The sequence below is a fragment of the Musa acuminata genome, chromosome BXJ2-5 (genome assembly GCF_036884655.1).
Source record: "Musa acuminata AAA Group cultivar baxijiao chromosome BXJ2-5, Cavendish_Baxijiao_AAA, whole genome shotgun sequence".
Lineage (NCBI taxonomy): Eukaryota > Viridiplantae > Streptophyta > Magnoliopsida > Zingiberales > Musaceae > Musa > Musa acuminata.
This window is the reverse complement of record NC_088342.1, coordinates 28,906,105-28,928,013: the sequence shown is the minus strand read 5'-3', so window position 1 is coordinate 28,928,013 and position 21,909 is coordinate 28,906,105. Positions and strand designations below refer to the sequence as shown.

Genomic DNA, 21,909 nt, shown 5'->3' with positions numbered 1-21,909 from the left:
TGCATTAGCTATGAAGTGTTTTCTGAAATGTTTGCTTATGGATCTCGAGTAAGGCGTTTTCTCTAACTCGTTTTCTCTTTTCTAGATCCTAAGGCACTATGGGAGGTTTCGGGGAGGTTGACCTTTACGGACGGACACGCAAGGATGTCACACGACTTAGGCAAAACTAGCTAAGTCCTTGAAACTACGTGCGACCTGCCCGCTGGCGCGTTTGCTGCCCGTGCCCATGTGCGATCGTTGCTTACGCGGTTGCCGTCGCTTACGCATCGCTAACCGCGGTTCTTGCCCGCGTATGGCCGTCGCTTGGGCATGGCCTACCCGCGCACTACCGTCGCCTGTGCATGGCTCCTGCCCGCGCACGACCACCGCCTAGACGCGGGTTTTGCCCGTGCGCAGTTGTCGTGTGTATATGCTACCGCCCGTGTGGCTGCCTACACGATCAGCTCAGCGCTCGGCCTGTGCTCGTGAGTGGCTATCGCCTGTGCGACGACTGCTACGATGCGCACGTTGCTCGGTGCAATCGCTATCGCTAGTAGATTCGTTGGCCGTATGCAGCATGGTCGACGATGACCATTGCTGCTTCGTGATCATTGGGGATTGCATTTATAATAAATCTAACATTGCCAACAAACAGAATAGATAAAAATATAGATCGATGAAATATGGATCATTCAAACATCATAAAAAAAAATAATAGATCTAACATATTTGATCTTAAGACCCTAAGCTTTGATACCAATTGTAAGGATAAAATCTATAATATGCTATATTAAATACGGAAACAATCTTTTATGCCAAGATTGAAATCAAATAATATTAGAAATGGTTTTATAATACATATCTTTTGATGCCTTCTGAAAAAGGGATCTCTATATGATATGAAAAGGTAACTCCAAGATCGCTATCAATATGCAAAGAGAATTAGATCCTTCTCATTTTCTATCATTTCACAAGACCATTCAAATTAATGGTTAGGGACTGTAATCTCTCAACTGAATCATCTATGAGATGCATAACATGCCTCATCCAGTCCTTAGAGGTTCTGTCTATTTATAGACGAGAGCAGAGGATCTAGGATAAGTTATTATGAGAGTTTCTCCCATCAAAAACATCCTTTAAGGAATCATATTTTAAATATTTTTATTGGTCAATATTTGTCATTAGAATCCAATTAAAGGAATCGAACAGCATAAATCTGCACAGTGATCTTCGCTGATAAATATTTTGATTGGGTTATCCCGATTCCCAAACCGAAAGTGAACACAAGTATAACCTAAGTGAAGAACAAATACTGTACAAATGACGTGGTCCGATAAATATTTTGATTATCATAAATCTAGAAAAGTTAAATAATTTAGAGAGGGACCCAATATATTTATAAGCCTTAACATTTCGAGTGGCCGATGTCTTCGTAAGTATTACATTCAACTGACATGTATGACACAAACATCAGGATGTAATTGCCCTCCATTTAATGACTAACTCTTTACATGTTTTCTTTCTCCTCTCCAAACTTTTTTATTTTCTTGCATTCCTCTCCCTTGAAATCTTAGTTTTACAATCAAACAACGAAGAGCCAAAGATTGTGACCGTGTAAAGTTGTCATTGATTCGTTGTTTACAAACGTAGAAAGTTTTACACAGGTGAGGACAAATAATTGGATGGATGGATGGATGTTTTTCCAATACTACCCCCACTTAACTATAACCCAATCACTTTTGAGTTGGGAGAATAAGGTGGAATCTAACTAACTCAAGTGACAGTAGCTTTATTAATGCCATGTATAATTTCTTCATGACTTTGAGATTATGTTAGTTTATAAGATCAGATAATAGCCTGTACTATTGGATTTTATTTTTCTAAAAAATATAATTTTTTTATTACATTAAATTAATTGCATGCATGGAAGACGATCTGTGACGGATTCAAATCTGAGGATTCAAATCTGAGGCTAATAATGCACTGACCACCGAGATGTCTCGGCAGAGAGTTTAGGTGATTATTCTGTATTAATTCATTTCAAATTGAGCTACAGTTTCCAATTTTCTAATTCATTTCAACAAACCATTAACAATGGCGTTTCTACTCATCTGAGCGGCCCACAGAAGCATTATTGGCTACGGAATCATGATAGAGAAATCCAGGATGAGTATTCCTTCATTTGCAGATTTAAACATGAAAAAAACAAAAAGAAAGAAAGAAAGAAATAAAGAAAAAAAATTCATAATACTTACTTGATTGCAGCCTTTTATATGTGATAAGTAAGTAGATGAGATTTCCATCTCTCACTCTGTTGAGGAGGGAGAGGAAACTTCTCCCTATAAAAGGAAGGGGATATATTAATAACAATCAACTTCTTCTACATTTGTTTACTCTTTGGCGACAGCAATATCGCCGTGTGTTAGCCAAGCGGCTACAGTAACAAGCTGCGCTCATCCACTTCTTCTCTTCCTTCATTGCCGGTCTTGCTCCTTCTCCTATTTGCTGCCTACAGCAGACACTCTTCGTCGCCGTCATGCAAGGAGGAAAACATTCTCTCACTGCCTCCTTAATAGCGATGAACGGCGAACAGCGGTGTCTTCCTTTGCTTCCCGGCCAGCAGCAGTCGCAACTACTACATCTTCCTCTACCGCAGCAACTTTCGCTGCCGCTTCCCTCTACACAACGGCGCCTCCTTAACGGCGGTGTCCTCCTCCTCAATAGCGACGAACGACGAACGGCGGTGCCTTCCTTGCTTAACAACGGCTGCCGTGTCTTCCTCCTTCGCTGTCGCAGCCGCTTCCCGGCCAGCAGCAGCCGCAACCGCTGCATCTTCCTTCCTCTACCGCAGCAGCTTTCGCTGCCGCTTTCCTCTATACATCTAATTGCTGCAGATTTTTCTCACCGCAGTTTCATTGAGTACCGCTGCAGATTTTCGCAGCCATTTCCCGGCGAACCGCAGTCTTGAGTACCGCTGCAATTTTCGTGGCCATCTTCCGGCGAACTGCAGCCTCTACAATCTGCTGCAGCAAGCAGCAATCCACAGCAGCGAACCGCAGTCTTGAGTACCGCTGCAGTTTTCACTGCCATCTTCCGGCAAACTGCAGCCTCTACAATCTGCTGCAGCAAGCAGCAATCCACAACAGCTGCCGGCAGCTTTGGGCACTGTTGTAGATTGCCCAATCTGCTGCAGCAATTTATAGCAGCAGCCCCCTCCCTCATTCTCCACCTTGTGTGACCTGAGTATCACACAAGGTTCGCTGCATCTCTTCTACAAAAAAAAAAAAAAAAAAAAGTCTTCATTCACTTCTTCTGATGTTTTAGTTCCTGTAGGGACTCCCACTTCTTGTTCTTCTACAGGGCTTATCTCCATCAATGCTGCCACGCTGATCCCCTTTAAGTTATCAAAGGGTGGCAACTATGCGTCCTGACGAGTCAATTTTCTAATCTTTTATTTGGATACGACTTGTTAGGTTACATCGATGGCTCTTTCAGTTGTCCTCCGGCCATGCTCAACATCCCCGGCGATCCCAGTCCAATACCCAATCCAGCTCACAAACTGTGGCTACGTCAAGATCGTCTCATCCTCCAAGCTATTCAAGCTTCAGTTGCTGGATCCGTTGCTCCCTTGATATCTTCATGTGTGACAGCTGCCGATGCATAGTCTACACTGCAAACCACACTGGCAAATCATTCGCGTACTCGCAAGCTCAGTCTTCTATCCAAGCTTATGGTGACAAAACAAGAGGGAAGTACTATCTCTGATTATCTATAACATATCAAGGTTATCATTGATGACTTGGCCTTGATAGGTCATTCCCTATGTGACGAAGAGGTTGTCATTCATACCCTCAATGGTCTCGACACCGACTACAAGGAATTGGCTGCTGTAATTCGGGCGCGCGACTCTCCAATCTCTTTTGAAGATCTCTATGATAAGCTGACTGACTACGAGATGTACTTGAAGCGTGCGGACAAACTGCTTGGATCAACTGTCACAACTCAAGTCAGTCACACGTCTAAACGGAAGAGCACTCAGTACTCGCCGAACATCACCCAAGGTTTGGCTAATGCGCCTCTTGATTCTGTGAGTTCCATGCAACACCCCTCCTATCCTCCTAGTCATCACTTCTCGCAAAGTGGCAACTCCAGCCATCATCCGTTTTGGCATCCTGCCCTACCGAGCCATCAAAGACGGGTCGTTTGCTAACTGTGTGACAAAGTCGGCCACTCCGCTAAAGTTTGCCGGTCTCGTCCCCGCCTCCCTGCTCCGTCACACTGGCCTCAAGCAAATCTCCTAACTTCTCCGACACCTAGCCAGTCCACCTGGATTGTCAACTCTGGTGTCTCTCATCACATCACCACTGATCTTTAGAATTTATCTCTTCATAATCCCTATGGCGGCGATGAAGATATCATCATCGGTGATGGTAAAGGACTTCCTATAACTCATACTAGTTCCACAACGCTTAATTCTGACTCTAATACATTTACCCTCGATGATGTTTTATGCGCCCCTCATATTAAACGCAACCTCATTTATGTTTCTCAATTTTGCAAACATAACAATACTTCCATTGAATTCTTTCCTGATTCATTTCTTGTTAAGGACTTGAGCACGGGGCATCATTGGTCCAAGGCCCGAATAAAGACAACATTTACGAATGGCCATCAGCCTCTCAAATAACCCAACCCACTGTTTATTCTTCTGTTGCGGCTCTAGTTGATGTGTGGTATCGTCGGCTTGGTCATCCCTCGTCCTTTATTCAGCAGAAATTATTATCTCGTCACTCTCTTCCTCTTTTTAAGTCAACTAATTCTATGATGCATTGTGATGCTTGTCTTAGTAATAAGAGTCATCGGCAACCGTTTGGCTCATCTTCCATTTCCTCCTCTAAACCTTTTGAAATTATATATACTGATGTTTGGGGTCCTGCTCCAATCTTATCTTTTGATAAGTTCCGATTTTATGTTATTTTTGTAGATCACTTCTCTAAGTACACATGGATATATCCTCTTTCCCATAAATTTGATGTTTCTCGCATTTTTTCCACTTTCTAGAAGTTGGTCGAAAACTATTTTCAGTTTACCATTAAAACAATATACTCTGATGGTGGCGGTGAATATCAAGCCCTGGCATCCCATCTCTCAGCTTATGACATTCAACACCTCAAGTCTCCCCCACATACTCCTCAACTAATTGGTTCTGCCGAACACAAACATTGGCATATAGTAGAAATTGGACTCACACTTCTACATCAGGTTTCCATGCCTTCAACTTTTTGGACAGTAGCCTTTCAAACTGTTGTCTACCTAATTAATCGAATGCTTACACCAGTTCTACAATACCAATCCCCCTTTGACACACTATTTCACAAACCCCCTAGTTGGTTCTGCCGAACACAAACATTGGCATATAGTAGAAATTGGACTCACACTTCTACATCAGGTTTCCATGCCTTCAACTTTTTGGACAGTAGCCTTTCAAACTGTTGTCTACCTAATTAATCGAATGCTTACACCAGTTCTACAATACCAATCCCCCTTTGACACACTATTTCACAAACCCCCTAACCTTCGTAAACTCCGAGTGTTCGGTTGTTTATGTTATCCTTGGTTACGTCCCTATGCCTCTCATAAGTTAACATCCCGATCTATTCTTTGCGTCTTTATTGGTTACTCACTTGAACATAATGCTTTCCGCTGCTACGGGATAGTTCACAATAAAATAACATTGCAACAAAAATATATGATTGTTAGGGCAACAATTAGTAATACGTGAAAAGTGATTCCTGACATTTAAGCTTCAGAGTTCACCAAATCTGCAACCATCTAACGTTTAAGCTTCCAACATTTGGACCGAAATGTGATATCACAACTATAGAAAGAGCTGCATAACTTGAATCATCAAGTTATACAACCCACAGCTTCTAAAAATTATACATGCATTTGCACCACCAGATGAGGATCGAGGACCTTACAAAGGCAACTAGATCTTAAACCCGAAACTTGCTCTGCGTATTTGGGATATATGCGTGGAGGAGTACGTAAGAGAGGAGAGAGATATAAGTGCAGAAAGGGGGTTCAATGATATGAACAATTATAATTATTAACTCCGACTAACTATATTAGAAGAAAGCCGACCAGAAAGTAAGCCACTCAGCAATAACATGATACACTCAACCTTCCGGACATTAGAATTGAAACACATGTTTCCAAGGAAGCATGATTAAACTAATTGGAGTATAACACTCAGTCGGAGTAAATGCCACAAAAGCTCAAAATTATAAAGCCCCATTAATGGGGCACGAGAAACAAACAAAGCTCTAATGCAAATAAAATAAAAAAAAAGGATTAAAAGAAACACAACAGATACAATTTTGGGGAGCAAACCTTGGCAGCGCCGGTGCTGCTAGGAACAATGTTAAAGCTAGCAGCTTCTACCACCCCTCCAATCCTTACTTGAGGGCCCATCAACAGGTTTTTGGGTAGCCGAAAGGCAAAAAAGCAAAATTGTTGAAGCTCGATGAGTGACAGAATTCAACATTACCATAGATGTTTCACAGAACATTTACCAGTAATTGCATGTACTGTGGTCATCAAACCCTCAATGATACCAAATTGATGACCTGCCAAAATTCACACGAGATAAGCTCCAGTTGCTTGGGCATCCTTGCTAGGAGCATCCTTGCTAGTTTACGCCCACTACAAACATAGAGCAGAGATAATGACCTTCTTGGCACCACCCTGTGTGATCATGGGAAGCAACCTGATAAAGAAAACTCATTTTTTTCTATCCTGGGAACCATGAAGACAAAGGAGTACAAATTCCAAAAGAAAGTTGACCAGTGTTTCTCACATTGCTATTAATATGAAAACGCCAGACGAATGACTCCTACCACAAGTTCACATGAAGAAATTCCAGCAATTACGGTCTAATTCACGCAGGGTAAAAACGTGTTCGAGGGTACACACGGCTTTAAAATGCCACCAATCTGTTTGATAAGGCTACTGCCACTTTTAACGACCGTACAAATCATATATCATTTGATGACGAATCCATCCATCAGCCTCCGTTCGGTATCTCGATGGTAGCCCATCGTTCCTGCGGCACACATCTTTTTCTGTATCAAAGCAGGAAGAATACTAATACGAGTAACAAGTACCAGATGTTTATTGGGCAAAAGGACGCAACTCGGAGTAAAAATTCGTTAGATACACCAATCTTCCCTTCTTTTTATTCTTTAGGAAGGAAGGATGACTGTCAGTCAAACCTTTACTGACATGCGTAGATCCTCACGTAACCCAATTTTATAGTCATGTCAGATGCGATTAGATTCGTAGGATGCTACTAATCGACCGATACACTAGAATGATGATGTGAACAATTAATCGCAAGATTTTGAATATAAATCTCATAATTTCGTTCATTTATATTAAAATCCCCTGGATTCACAAGTTTAATATGTCAAAATAGTTTTGAAAAAAAAAAAAAACTAATATTTAATTCTCTGCTTTTGCTCAACATCCGTTAACAGTTACACATAGCAGAAAGAAATCACATCCATCATCCCGAGAACTCAAGTCTTCCATTTTCGGACTCGCTTCTCTGCTTTTGCTCAACATCCGTTAACAGTTACACATAGCAGAAAGAAATCACGTCGCTGCTATGTAGAGCCACTCTCGCCACCAATCGCCCGAATCCTGACACATAGGATCACACATAATCCACGTCGCTAAACACGACATCGAAAATCCATCAAAATCCATCAAAAAAATGAAAAGAAAAAGATAAGCGCACCATTGATCCCGATCTTGATCTTCCCTGAAAGATTCAAGACAAACAAGAAGAAGAGGAATCAGATTAGAAACCAAAGAACGAACGATTCGAGAATGCAAGAGAGGATGCTTTACCCATCGCGAGCGAAGTCGAAATGAGAGAGAGAGAGAGAGAGAGAGAGAGAGAGAGAGTTATAAGCTAACAAAGAACGTGAGGGGCTCTGAGCGCGCTTATATAAGGTAGGAAAAGATTTATGCCTTCCTAAAACGACAGCCGAGTATATTCACCGAGGCTCGTACCAAAAAGAAAATGTGGGGGGCCCATCGACGGGTTCAGCGACGGATGGGTTTATTTTTTTCCCTCTTCGTTTATTATCATCTCCGCGTTCCGAAGCAGGATGGTCCGCACTCGTGGACGCAGTTCATTGGCTCATCGATCGTATTTCAAGAAATCCTACCTCGTAATCTGTATTAATAGAAGTGGAGAGGGACATTTTAATGCATTCAAACTTTTTCATTCAAAGTTTCTTCAATAAATTTTCTTAAATAATTCTTCTTATCTTCTATTCTTTTCAACAATTAATCTTTTACCTTTTCCCAACGTTGCTCTGTAGCTCCAATGGCTTCCTCGACCCCTCCCGTAGCTCTTTGTCCTCTTTCGAGAGTTCTCTAGAATGAAAGAAACTAAATGAAACCGAACACCTAACAGAATCACAAGAAAGAAAATAAGGAGGATGGTAGAAGAATTTCTGTTTCATTAGCGGAAGAGAAGCTGTTCCACGATGCTGACTATCAATAGCCAGCCAAGAACTTGACAATGTATATTCCACATAAATTTGTATTGAAATTCAAGTTAAGACATCTAATGTTGAGTAAAATATGATTAATGATGCAAGTGTATGTGAAAGTCAGCACTCGAATGTATAACATTACTTTGCAGTCATCATTTGAAGTAAAATGAGATTAAATAGATTCTGGTATATGGAATAATATCTCGGTCTGCACTTGTGTTGGTAAAACAGATACTGTAATGGTTGCATGTTTGAGTTATCAATGAACTCAAATCAAGTTGGCGAACAAAATTCCTTCAAACAAGATCGTACCATGTCCTGATGGACCCTGTCATTATTTCTTCCTACAGTTCTAACTATTTTATCTGTTGAAAATTCTTCCTTACAATGTTCGATTGCCTTCTTCCCTGTATGTGTGTTCGGTAAGCTGGCCATCACTAACAAGGATGTTACAGGTCCACTTATTTGGATAGAAAGTGATGCAAAACTGGTGAAGTAGTTGCATTCATTTGATAACAAGGTAGGATGAGATCAATCAGCGTAGGTAAATATGATTTAGTCATGGCACTACTTATTTTTCTTCGATATGTCCAACATTTAACGTGGAACCAACGGAAGAAGAAGAAGAAGATTTTTATAAAATAATTGATTAGGTCAATTCTAAAAAATGAAGCTAATTAAACTTCATCAAAGGAGCCTACTTTGAAGTTTTAAATCTTTCAAAATATATTGGTACTTGAGGAGTATAATATATGATTGCACATATCACATGACGATCTATAAGTAGCAAGATCTAGTCAAAGACATCATGAGAAGACTATTTTCAAATAGCCTAAAGTTATCTACTTATCATTTTTTTAATTATTTTACATTACTAATCAATTAATTTTCAAGGTCTAGAATTAGTATAAATAATGATCCTCTCTAAATCTATGGGATTATAAATAAAAATAATATATTTTAAGTATTGTAAGAAGCCTCTCTAATACAAGGACTTAATTCTTTCTTCCCTCTTGATAAGCTTAGTTTGCTAAAATCATTTCTCATAGTATTTTCTTGATTTTGTTTCCAGAGCCTTGCTCTTGGTATTAGCATAATAAATTTGTGGTAAGAAAATTAAGAAATATATTAACTTATAGTGGATCTTATATATCGAAACGTACAACTCTATAGCCCATCAAGATGAAGTCTAATGAGAAGTGAAGCTTCTTCCCTCTTTGTAAGCTTAGTTTGCTAAAATCATTACTATGAGCTTTGCTCTTGGTATTAGGATAATAAGTTTGTGGTAAGGAAATTAAGAAATATATTAACTTATAGTGGATCTTATATATCAAAAATTTAATTTACAAAGTACTACTAGGCTTCCCCACTGTTGATTTTCTACTGCTCTAATGAGTTGTGCTAAAGTTTCATCAGACATAATGAGCTCAAATTGGGATCTGAACATGCTATATGAATGCTAAATTATACAACCCAGAAAAGATTTGGTGTGTGAAGATGAATACTCTAGAATTAAATGTTAGATATATGCCTTTCAAAGTTATGTATTTGGCAATGATCAACTAAATCATCATATGCATAAAAATCACATGTGGTCAGAAGAAAGATGAAAAGTTTGGATTCAATAAAGGAGGATAAATCTGGTTGGAAGAGAAGTGTATATAGTCTTAAAAATCTCATATAGGACTTCTTATCATAGATTTCATGAGAGGCAGAGACAAAAGGTGAAGATCTCCCACCATATCAGGTCTGTGAGACCAGTTTCTGTGGTGACACAGCATTTTCTATTGATGACTAACAAAGTGATATCCACAATAACAAATAACCAAAAGAAGATCTAACCCTTCTTTAAATATTTTCTATTCCCTCATTCTGAATTCTGATAAAACTGCATATAATGATCTTGCTCAGATCCTACATTCACAGAAATTTCCTGTGATCGACCATCCTTTTTATTTTTATAGAGTATGTACAGACACATCTACTTCCTTCGTAGCCATTCTGGCTTGACAAACTCCAACCTTGCTAACCTGTTGCTTACTGGATTGTGCAAAATCTTGATATCCACTATCAACAGCATGTCAACTCTTTCAAACATAGTCAGACAAATATATACAAACATATTGGATATATATGAACTTCCTCCATAAAGAGACAACATTTTTGACCTTTCACATAAACACTACAGTAGCCTAATTCTCTGAAACTTTCATTCGTGTAGGTTATCTACAGGCGTCATAGGGCAATGCCACCACAACTTAGGGGTGCATTAAACTGCTGGCTATAGAAGAAATTATCCAGTTAGGCTTGCACTGCTACCACACCATGATGTTCCTAATACTTGCTAACAATTCTCAGTTGGACTATGTTTGATATATCATAAAACCGTAGAAGAAAAAAAAAAAGACTCCCGTAGCTGGGTTTCTGGTACCAGATATTCGTATATTGATTGATTGCTAATCACTGAGCAATTTCATGCCCTGGTACATAGCACCTGGACGAAGATCATCCAGTGTAACGACATTTTTAAAGCTGCTCAACTCCCTTAGGCCAGCCCAACCACGGTGGGAGAGGAAATCACGGAAGTCATCTTCGGTGTAGAGTGTCTTTTCTTCAGTATGAACTGCAATGCGGTCAGTTTCTTCATAGATACAAACTTTGATACTTATCCCTGAGAAAATAAAATGAATCAATCTAAACCTTGAAAGATGTGTGTGCACTCTATTTGCAAATAGAAACAGCAGATCAATAATTAAAGAGTTTGAATGAGAAAACAGGAACGAAGAATTTTAACAAAGTGGAAGAAACTAAGAATTGAGGAAAAAAAATCATAAATTGTAAGTAAACAATATTTTTCTACATTATTTAGAAAATGTTCTGTGCATTGACCTGTGCATGCACTCAACACTCAGTCATGAACTCTGTAACATTGTGCATAGAGTGTATCGTATGGAAGTTATAACACATGTAGCCAGTAAGATAATTCAAACTAATGAACAAGAAAGATTATTTATTGGAAAATACCCTAATATAAATTTTGGTGAATAATTAGGTAGCATCAATCAGTCCCTTGTATTTTTGAAGTTTAGTGCATTACTATCATATGACCTTTCACAAATCTCATATTCATATGGTCAACCCTAAATAGTTGGGATATTACGGCTTTGTTATTATTTTATTAGCATTATTATCAACACAAACAAGCACAATGGTAGTTGGAAAAGCAAACTTTTTCGATGCTGTATTAGAAATAGTACTCAATCAGAGTGTTCTGTATTTCACTCTCTTGGGCCTTGAACCATGACCTATCACAAGTTGACAATGTTGACTTCTTAAGCATTAAGCATTAACCATTTCCACCCATAATTCAATAAAAGCCTTGAGTTTACACTATGAAGAAGTAATCATCTGTGATTTTCATTATTCATGATGAGAAGAACATCATGGTCATTAATGCAAATAAAAACTGGGCTAGGTTACTTCAAAAGGTAGATGAAGAGTTTGACAGTTCTGATTTCAGATAAATAAGATCCTGATGGTGCTAAAAGTGACAATGAAAAGATGATAAGATGATGGAAGGCAAGGGGATTACTGTTGCACTTGTGATGCAGGAGAGAGAGGATCTTATCATAAGTTAAGATACTTGTAGGCCTGCTCATCAAGGAACTTTGTACATGTAGACATGGTTTATATCATTTATAATACTAAAGAAGAAAAATGGTTTGAGGCTTGGGTTCCACCATCTCAATATATATAGCCATAAGATATAAAAAGAAGGAAAATCTCTACCATATCTTATCAGCTTCCTATATCAGTGGAACACGTGCAAATCATGTCCGCTAAACCACATTCCAGAACCTTTCAACAGTTCTCAGTCTCAGAATACTCTGACATTCAAGACACGCACTGAACATTAGGAAGTATAAAGAGTGAATCATCAATTACACTACCTTATAGTGTGAGTTGAGTATGATATTTGTCTATGCAAATTTTATAGTAGGTCACAAACTAATAATCAACTTTTTCATGATTATGCGTTAGATGGCTAGGCTCTCCTGCGCAACAAGTCGAACACTCACTGCACTATGCAATCTTGCCACATGGTCCTGACACGGTCAAAACTGGCCCTTCTGGACCATTTTTGCATGCTATGGAAACTATGAATAAGGGGACGAATCCTCAGCACCTTCGAACCCTTCGGATTGCATAGAGCTAGATAAGCCTCCATGTAGCAAATTGATTACTAGAGCCATCTGCATAACCGCAACATGGGCAAACTTGCTGGTCTTGGACTGTTTTCGAACATTGTGGTGGCTATGGTATTTCAAGTGAAACATCAGCCATCTCAACATCCTTGAGATCCTCGGGTTGTCATGGACAGCCGTCATGCGCCAGCAACACCTTCGTCCATGGACTGTTCGTCACTTTTGTTTGCTTGCACATTTGTTTGGCAATATATTTTGTCTTATTTTGTATGTTTTTACTTAAAAACTGTAAGCAGGAATAGTTTGCTGAGCTACATAGCGAACGCTCACCAAAATGGGCAAAACTGACCCAAAATGTCCCAATTTTTGCATGTCATGGCCTGCTTTCTACAGACTACAGTGCGGTGCGAAACGTCAACCATCTCAGTATCTTGGAACCACCCGAGTGGCACAGGACTTGATGGGGGTGTGGAGAAATGTTGTCCATTGATTGGATTCACAAGTTCGCTTGTAACACCTACGAGGACTTGCGAATACACCTGACACTCGATCCACAGTCATTAGTGGACTTGCGACTGTTCGTTTGCCTTGTAAAGTCATTGTTTTCCCTTCCTCTCTTTTTTCTCTTGCACACCAAGTGTTTACTGAATTGCTTGTAAAACTGTCCTCTTTGCAAGACGTCGGGACTTGTCCACCACTCGTTTTCTGAACTATTCTATTTGCTCTTTTATAGGTCCTTTGGGACCCAAGTAAGGTTGCATCTAAGCTGGCCTTTTACGGACGGATAATATAAAGGTGCATCACAGCTTAGGCAATACAAGTTAAGTCCGTGACATTTGGTATCAAAACGAGCAAGTGATTCAAGCAATAGTGAAAGTTTGCAATCTCGCCATGACAAAGCTCTAGTAAATCGAGCAAGACAGGACAAGCTGGGCCATTGCCCCAAGCAACCGCAAGTGGGTTGCAACTGCAAACTTGCACTCAAGTTATTGGAGTAGCTTAAGAGGAGCACAACAATGAGAATGGTGAGCGAAAAATTGGCTATTCTCCATGACTGAAGGAAACACAATCTGGAGTGCCAATTGGAAAACATAAGTCATAAGGAGAGGCTTCTTGCTATAGAAACCCAATTCGATGTTCTTCAAGCAAGCTTAGAGGAACTCTACCTAGAACAACGAAGGCTTCTTGGGATAGAAAACTCGCAAGAGGAGCCAAAATCTAGGTTGAGTCCCGAGTCAAGCGATTGATAGAAAACACCAATGAGTCCATGCAGCACCTATAAGATGTCGTGGCAGACCTCACGACAAAGATTATGTTGCTCACAAGGGCTTTTCATACAGGGGAAAACAACACCCGCATTGCTCCATCGCAAAACTTGAAGGCACCCGAGCCGTAGTATTATGGTGGGGCTAGGAACGTGAAAGAACTCGAGAACTTTCTGTTTGACATGAACCAGTAATTCCAAGCAACGAAGCCCAACTCGGAAGAAACCAAAGTTTCGATAGCAACCATATATTTGAATGGGAACGCAAAACTCTTGTGGTGGACGTGATGAAGAAATCCAAAAAGGCGATGTCGAGTGGACACATGGGAGGACTTGAAGAGGAGTTGATAACTCAATTCCTACCTGAGAACACTAAGTTCATGGCATGAAGGAAATTGAGACAACTCTGTAATAACACTTCTATCCGAGATTATGTGTAGCAGTTTTCAACATTAATTCTAAACATACACGACACGTTTAAGAAAGACAAGTTGCTCAACGTTCTTTATTACCTGAAGCCATGGGAGCAACAGGAATTGCATCAATAGAATGTTACTGATTTAGTCGAAGGAATCGTCACTACTAAGAGGCTCACGGACTTTGTTTCCTTGAAGGATTCGGGGAAGAAGAAATAATCTTCGGAAAATCACCCACCTAAATATTCTCGAGGGAATGAGTCTACACTCGACCCGAGCAAAAGAAAAAGAGTTCTCATAAGGGGCCGAATTCAAAAGGCAAAGTCCCAAAGGTCGATAAATGCTATTTGTGTGGGGGACCGCACATGGTGAGAGAGTGCCCACAAAAACAAGCAATCAATGCATTGACAACATCAATCGATCCCCCAAGATCAAACACCAATGATGAAGAGTCAAAAGAACCTCGGATGGGAGCAATGCGTTTCGCGGGAGCCCACAAAAGCAAAGCAACAGAAGGCAAGGAGCAGTGAGCTGATGCAACATGGGAGTACCTAATTTGCTATAATCAGCTTGTGTGGATCTTACTGATCCTATGGTATTCTCTACAACCACAATGTTGTCTTATAGCGTTAACCCAGCCCACTCAAATATGATAGCTCATAGGCATATTCCTTAGACAAAGTTAAAATTGTTTCAATATGCTTTTCTTCATAACTAAGTTATACACTAAAAGGATTAGTTACTAACTGTAAAATACTTAATTTCGTAATTTCCTATGCATGAAGGGTTGTTTCATACATAAGCACTTATTTTAGTGTTTTGGGTTAGAAAAGAGTTTAGGAACTAATGATATTGGTAGAAGCTCTGTTGGAGTTCTCTCTTAAACTCTGTATCTTTTGGATGCTTCCTTGAGTGGTGAGTCTTTTGTTTTCAGTTCTGTATCCTTGTTTATTATCCTTGGTGTGGTGAACTTTCTGTATCCCTTTGTGATTTTAAACTTTGTGGTGAGCTATTTTTCGAATTTATTAAAGTATTATTGTGAGTTTGTTGCTTTTCTATCTAAAAAACTTATTTTAACAAATACAACTGTACTATCGGCTTTCTTTCAAAATCTATTCTGCATTACCCCGATATCAGTTTGGTACCAGAGCTAAAGGTTAGAGATCATGACAAGGCAGAATGACAAAGATGTAATTGATGAAGGTAGCGGCCATGAAGATGATGTTGATCCCTTGAGACTGCAGCTGCGAAGATTGCTACATAGTCTATAAGAAAAAAATAAAATCATTGAAGAACTTCGAAAAGTAGAAACAACCAACATGAAGATAATGCTTAAAACTATACTTCTGATGATGATACACCTCACTCAAGAGAGTCAGGAAGATTTCGGGCAAGGCATAGAGTCCAAGATGAGTGACAAAACAAATACAACCCAAGATTAGATATTCCGGAGTTTGAAGGTAAAATCAATGTCGATGACTTTATTGATTAGCTTAATACAGTGAAAAGAATATTCGATTTTCATAAACCACTATAACAAAAGAAGGTAAAGCTTGTAACACTCAAACCCAAATGGAATGCATCTTTTTGATGAGAAAATCTGAAGAAGCAAAGAGAACGTGAGGGGAAGAGTAAAATCATGACATAGGAGAAAATAAAAGGGGAGTTAAAGAGGAAATACTTATTTGACAACTATAAGCAAGAGATTTTTCTCAAAATCCATGATTTCAAGCAAAAAGATCTTAGTGTGAAATATGAGATTGCTAAAGCGATTTAACTCCAACCATAGTAGTCTTTAAATGATGTGAGCAAGTTGGTTTTAAAAGTTGAAAAGCAATAGAAGTTTGAAAAAAGTTCTCGGTATGGGCCAAAAGAAGACTATACAAAAGGAGGAAATTTCAAACCTACTCTCCAGAACAAGGTGGTATCAAAGGTGCAAGACAAGGGTGAAGGATCTACTGGCAGCAAACAAACACATAATTCTTCTATCCCAAGTAGCCAAAAATGCTTCAAATGTCATGGTTTTGGGTATATTGCTTCAGATTGTCCAAATAGGAGGATTGTTACTTTAGTTGAATATCATAATGATGAAAAAGGAGATGATACCAACGACGAACCAAAATATGACGATGATGAGGAAGAGGTAACTTATGCTGATCATGGATTGTCTATTGTATTACATCATTAGCTTATATGTGTCCTATGTGGCTAAGGATGAAAGTTGGGTGAGAAAGAACGTGTTTCACACCAAATGCACTTCTCATGGTAAAAAATGCTTAGTGATCATTGATAGTAGCAGCTTTGAGAATGTAGTATCTTTGGAGATGGTGCAAAAGCTAAAGTTGGACACAATCCCTCGTCCACATCCTTACCATAATCCTTACCAACTATGCTGGCTGCAAAAAGGAAATAACATTAAAGTAACTAAAAGATATTTAGTTCCGTTTTTTATTGGCAAGTATTATAAAGATGAAGTATGGTATGATGTTGCTCCTATGGATACTTGTCATTTGCTGTTGGGTACACCTTGGCATTATGATAGGAGGGTATTATATGATGGCTACCAATAAACTTATTCTTTTAAGACGAATGAAAAGAATATTATTTTAGCTCCATTATAACCTTTTGAAATCAATGCATCAAAGAAGGAAGTTAGTGCTTTTATGTCCTATGGTAAATACAAGGGTGAATTAGAAAGGGATAGTCATGTTTTGGCTCTAGTAGTAGTAGAGAAGAATGAACAACACAAGGAGACATCAACAATCATGAAATCAATCATGGAGGAGTTTCAAGATGTTGTACCGAAAGAGATTCCACATGGCCTTCCACCCGTAAGAGACATTCAGCATCACGTTGATCTTATTTTGGGGGCTATCCTACCTAACAAGGCAGCCTACAAAACGAGACCCAAGAAGCATAAGAACTTCAAAGGCACGTAGATGAGTTCATGGAAAAGGAATTGATTCCGAAGGGCATGAGTCCTTGAGCGGTTCCAGCCTTATTGGTGCCGAAGAAGGATGGTTCTTGGAGAATGTGTGTGAATAGCTGCGCCATCAACAAAATTACAATTGACTATTGTTTTCTCATTACAAGGTTAAATGATTTACTTGATCAATTGTGTGGTACTTCTATTATCTCTAAAATTGATTTGAAGAGTGACTATCACCAAATAAGAATGAGGCTTGGAGAAAGTAGAAAACAATATTTAAAACTACCAAAAACTTATATGAATGATTGGTTATACCATTTAGGTTATCTAATGCTCCTAGCATTTTCATGAGATTTATGAATCACATACTTAAGCCATGTATTGGGACTTTTGTTGTGGTTTATTTTGATGATATAGTGGTGTACAACAAGAGTGAACAAGAGCATATAAATCATTTTAAGGAGATCTTTTTTATTTTGAGACAACAAAAGCTTTATACTAATCTGAAGAAGTGTGATTTTTTTACTCATAGTGTGGTGTTTTTGGGATATGTTGTTTCGAAAAATGGAATCATGATGGATCAAAGTAAGGTAGAAGCTATTCTTAATTGGCCAACATCTGCTTTATTGCATGATGTGAGGAGTTTCCATGGCTTAACTTCCTTTTACAAAAGATTCATCAAGGGTTTCAGCTCTATTGTTGCTCCAATCACCGAATGTCTGAAAAGTGATAAATTCAAATGAACTAGTGAGGCTAATGATGCTTTTGAGTAATTAAAAAGAAAGATGACCGAAGCTCCTATCTTAGTACTACCTAATTTTGACAAAGTGTTTGAGGTTAAATGTGATGCCTCTAATATGGGAATTAGTGTTGTTTTGAGTCGATATAGAAAGCTCATTGCTTTTTTTAGTGAGAAGTTGAATGAAACAAGGAGATATTCTACCTATGATAAGGAGTTCTATACCATTTATCGAGCTTTATCTCATTGGAGTTAGTATCTTCTTGCTAAGCCATTTGTCCTATATTCTGATCATGAGGTATAGAAGTTAATTAATTGCCAACACAAGCTAAATGAGAGGCATGCAGTTTGGGTAGAGTTCTTGCAATCTTATAACTTTACAATCAAGTATAAATCTGGTGTTCAAAACAAAATTGCTGATGCATTGAGTAGAAAGCATTCTTTATTATCAGCAATGGAAGTCAAAGTGGTTGGATTTGAAACATTCAAAGATCTCTATGAGAATGATGTGAATTTTAACTCAATATAGCAGAATTGCAAATCAGGTTCTTTTCAATAATTTTTTATTTTTGATGATTTTTTTTCTTGTGTGTTCTATCTTGTTCTTTGAGATAAGAAATTCTAGCTAAAGCACATGGTGGTGTTTTGGGAGGACATTTCAGTAGGGACAAGACTCTAGCTCTAGTTTAATCAAATTTTTATTAGCCTAATATGTTCAAAGATGTGGAGAGACTTGTAAAGCAATGTCAAGTGTGTCATTTGGCAAAAGCAAGAAGTCAAAATTCTGGTTTGTATACTTCATTGTTAGTGCCTAATGCTCCATGGGAGGAAGTGAGTCTTGATTTCGTTTTGGGACCGCCAAGAACTCAACGGAACAAGGATTCTATCATAGTTGTTGTTGATAGATTTTTAAAGATGTCTCACTTTATTCCTCACAACAAATCAAATTATGCATCTCATATTGTTGATTTGTATTTCAAGGAGATTATCATATTACATGGTATTCCAAGAACTATAGTGTCTAATCAAGATTCAAAATTTCTTAGTCATTTTTAGAGAACTCTTTGGAGGAAGCTGGGTACTTCTTTGAATTTCAACAGCTTACATCATCCACAAACCAATGGGCAAACTGAGATAATGAACAAAAGCTTGGGAAACTTGCTTAGAAGCTATGTTGGCAAGAACATTAAGCATTGGGATCTCATTCTTCCACAAATAAGTTTGCCTACAATCGTTTCATGGATCATAGCATTGGTAAGAGTCCTTTTGAGGTTGTTTATGGTGCTAATCCTACTGATCTTTTGGACTTAATCCCTCATTCTACAACTAAGCAATTTAGTGGAGATGCTGATGAGAGGGCTAAGTAGATAAATAAGCTACATGAGGGTGTTAAAGCAACCATTAAAAAACAAAATGAGTGGTACATGCAAGCTGCCAACAAACACATAAAACACGTGGAGTTTAATACAGGTGATTTGGTTTGGATTTATCTAAGGAGAGGTTTATACCAAGCAAACTTGAAAAATTGAAACCAAAGGCTGATGGTCCATTCAAGGTGCTTAAGAGAATTAACAAGAATACCTATGAGATCGAACTACCTGAAGATTATGAAGTGTCTCCAATATTCAATATGGCTGATTTAAGTCCTTATCATAATCATGTTGATGGAACAAATGAGGACTTGAGGACAAGTCTTTCCCAATCAAGGGAGATTGATACGGGAGTGCCTAATTTGCTACAATTAGCTCGTGTGGATCTTGCTGATCCTATGGTATTCTCTACACCCCACAATGTTGTTTCATAACCTTTAACCCAGCCCACTCAAATATGACAGCTCATGAGCATATTCCTCAGACAAAGTTAAAACTGTTTCAATGTGTCTTTTCATGACCAAGGAATACATTAAAGGAGTTTTTTTACCAATTATAAAACACTTAATTTCGTAATTCCCTATTGTCACGGACTTAACTGGTTTTGCCTAAGTCGTGCGGCACCCTTGCGTGTCTGTCCGCAAAGGTCAGCCTCCCCGAAACCTCCGATGGTCCCTTAGGACCTACAAAAGAGAAAACGAGTTATAGAAAGCGCCTCACTCGGAATCCACAAGCAAACATTTCAGAAAACACTTCATAACCAATGCAAATTACAAACGGACTTTACAAGCTCTGAACGGTTGCACAACAAAAGGTCAAAATGGTCCACTACAGGCTGAATATCTCTTACAAGTGTCCACATGACACAACTTTTATTTACAAGCCTAAAATGACCACTAAACCCAACTAAAATGGGGTTGTTAAGCCTTCGATCGACCCTCTAAATGCTGTGCAAAGTATGAACAAACCAAGAGACACGAACATACATAAGTATTACATCAAACATCCTGTTTAGAATTATGTCCATGACATTCCACCCCACTTATTCCTTCGATGTCCTCATCGAAGCCTTTATCGACACTGCAACTCCTCGCCTTCGCTGAGTCTTAAATCTTCTACTCCAGCTACAATGCGTCTCTTGGCTCCCAGCTGCTATCCGCTGCTATTGTTGAGTAGTTAAACTTTTGATCTGCCATGATGCTTCAACTCGCCAATGACTCTGACTCTAGTGTGGGGTTGGCTGAGTTGTGCTGATCCCTGTTGGTTCCTGCGGATCCATCACATGAAGGAAAAGACCATCCTTACTATGCGCCAGTCTCTCAAATGCCTCATGCTGCTTGAACTGGGTGGATGCTTGTTGGAGCTTTAACGAGCATCGCCTCGTAAACTTCTGAAGTTGAGTCATTCCTCCATAAAAAATTACCTATTGACTCTTCTTTCACTTAGTTGTCACTTCCAAGTAGATTCGTATCACTTCCGCTTTCGATTGACATTCTTGCTGGGAAATGAAGCAGATAATCTACTCTCAGTAGCACTGATCACCATTGGTGAGGATTTGACAACTATTATCTTAGATTATCTTCGAAGGGTCTTTGAAACTGTGCAGAGCTCCTTTGCTAGATAGATAAGAGAATTGGGGTACTCGGTTTCACCCATTCTCTTAAGAGTTGAGAAGGCAAAGATTACTTGACTTCGCCCACCTCCTCGAGGGTCATACTCTATGCATCAAGCTGGTTACTGGCCTTCGCCTGCTCTTTGCTTACACTTCTGAAGCACTCGAAGTGTTTGCACTCCTTGCATTGAGTTAGTTACTATGATTCACCTTCTCAATGCCATCGAACTTTTGGAATGCAGGAAGTTTTCACCCTAACTTGGAGCAAGTCTCTTATAGATTTGGTCGCCTCTAGGATTGTACCGTCTTCTCCATCAACTCTGCCGCCTACTCTACCGAGTAGTAAAGGTACAACACCGTGTACTGCCTGCTTCGCTCCTTGGTTGTGTACTCTTGCACGACCCGAAGTCCTTCACTTTCGGTTATCTTAATGAGAAGCTCGTTGACACCAATCTTATGAAGTTCCTTGGCCTCTACCCTTCAACCTTGTCCTAGTACTTGGAGTTTGCCTCTGCATGCTCCACCTCCTCGGCCCCTTTCACGACCAAGCGCTTATAACTCCCTCCATGAGAACAAGGGATCGATGATTTCACGGAAGTCCCGCCTCTGCTGTACCATGGCGTTACCATGCCCATGGCCCTACTATCCGTCACCTCGCATCTGCATCCCTTTTCTTCATTATCGGTAGATATACCTCTATGGCACTCTTTCGAGTCCACCTCCATTCTAACCGATACTTTGTTTTAGGTAGCTAAGTCCCTCTGGACTCGTCGTCGCTTCCTCGCCCCTTTCGACCCCTTGCTTCAACATCTCTGTGTTCTCCAA

General features: G+C 39.3%; 1 protein-coding gene across 1 annotated transcript in view; it reads right to left on the bottom strand.

Annotated features, from left to right (window-relative positions):
- Positions 1-10,594: 10,594 nt before the first annotated feature.
- The window catches only part of LOC135612604 (trihelix transcription factor GT-1-like), a 46,774-nt gene continuing 35,459 nt past the window's right edge, over positions 10,595-21,909 (bottom strand). The window contains exon 5 of the mRNA XM_065109080.1: positions 10,595-11,220. Coding sequence (XP_064965152.1) covers positions 11,006-11,220 — 215 coding nt within the window. The 3' untranslated portion in view covers positions 10,595-11,005. The remainder of the gene's footprint in view (positions 11,221-21,909) is intronic.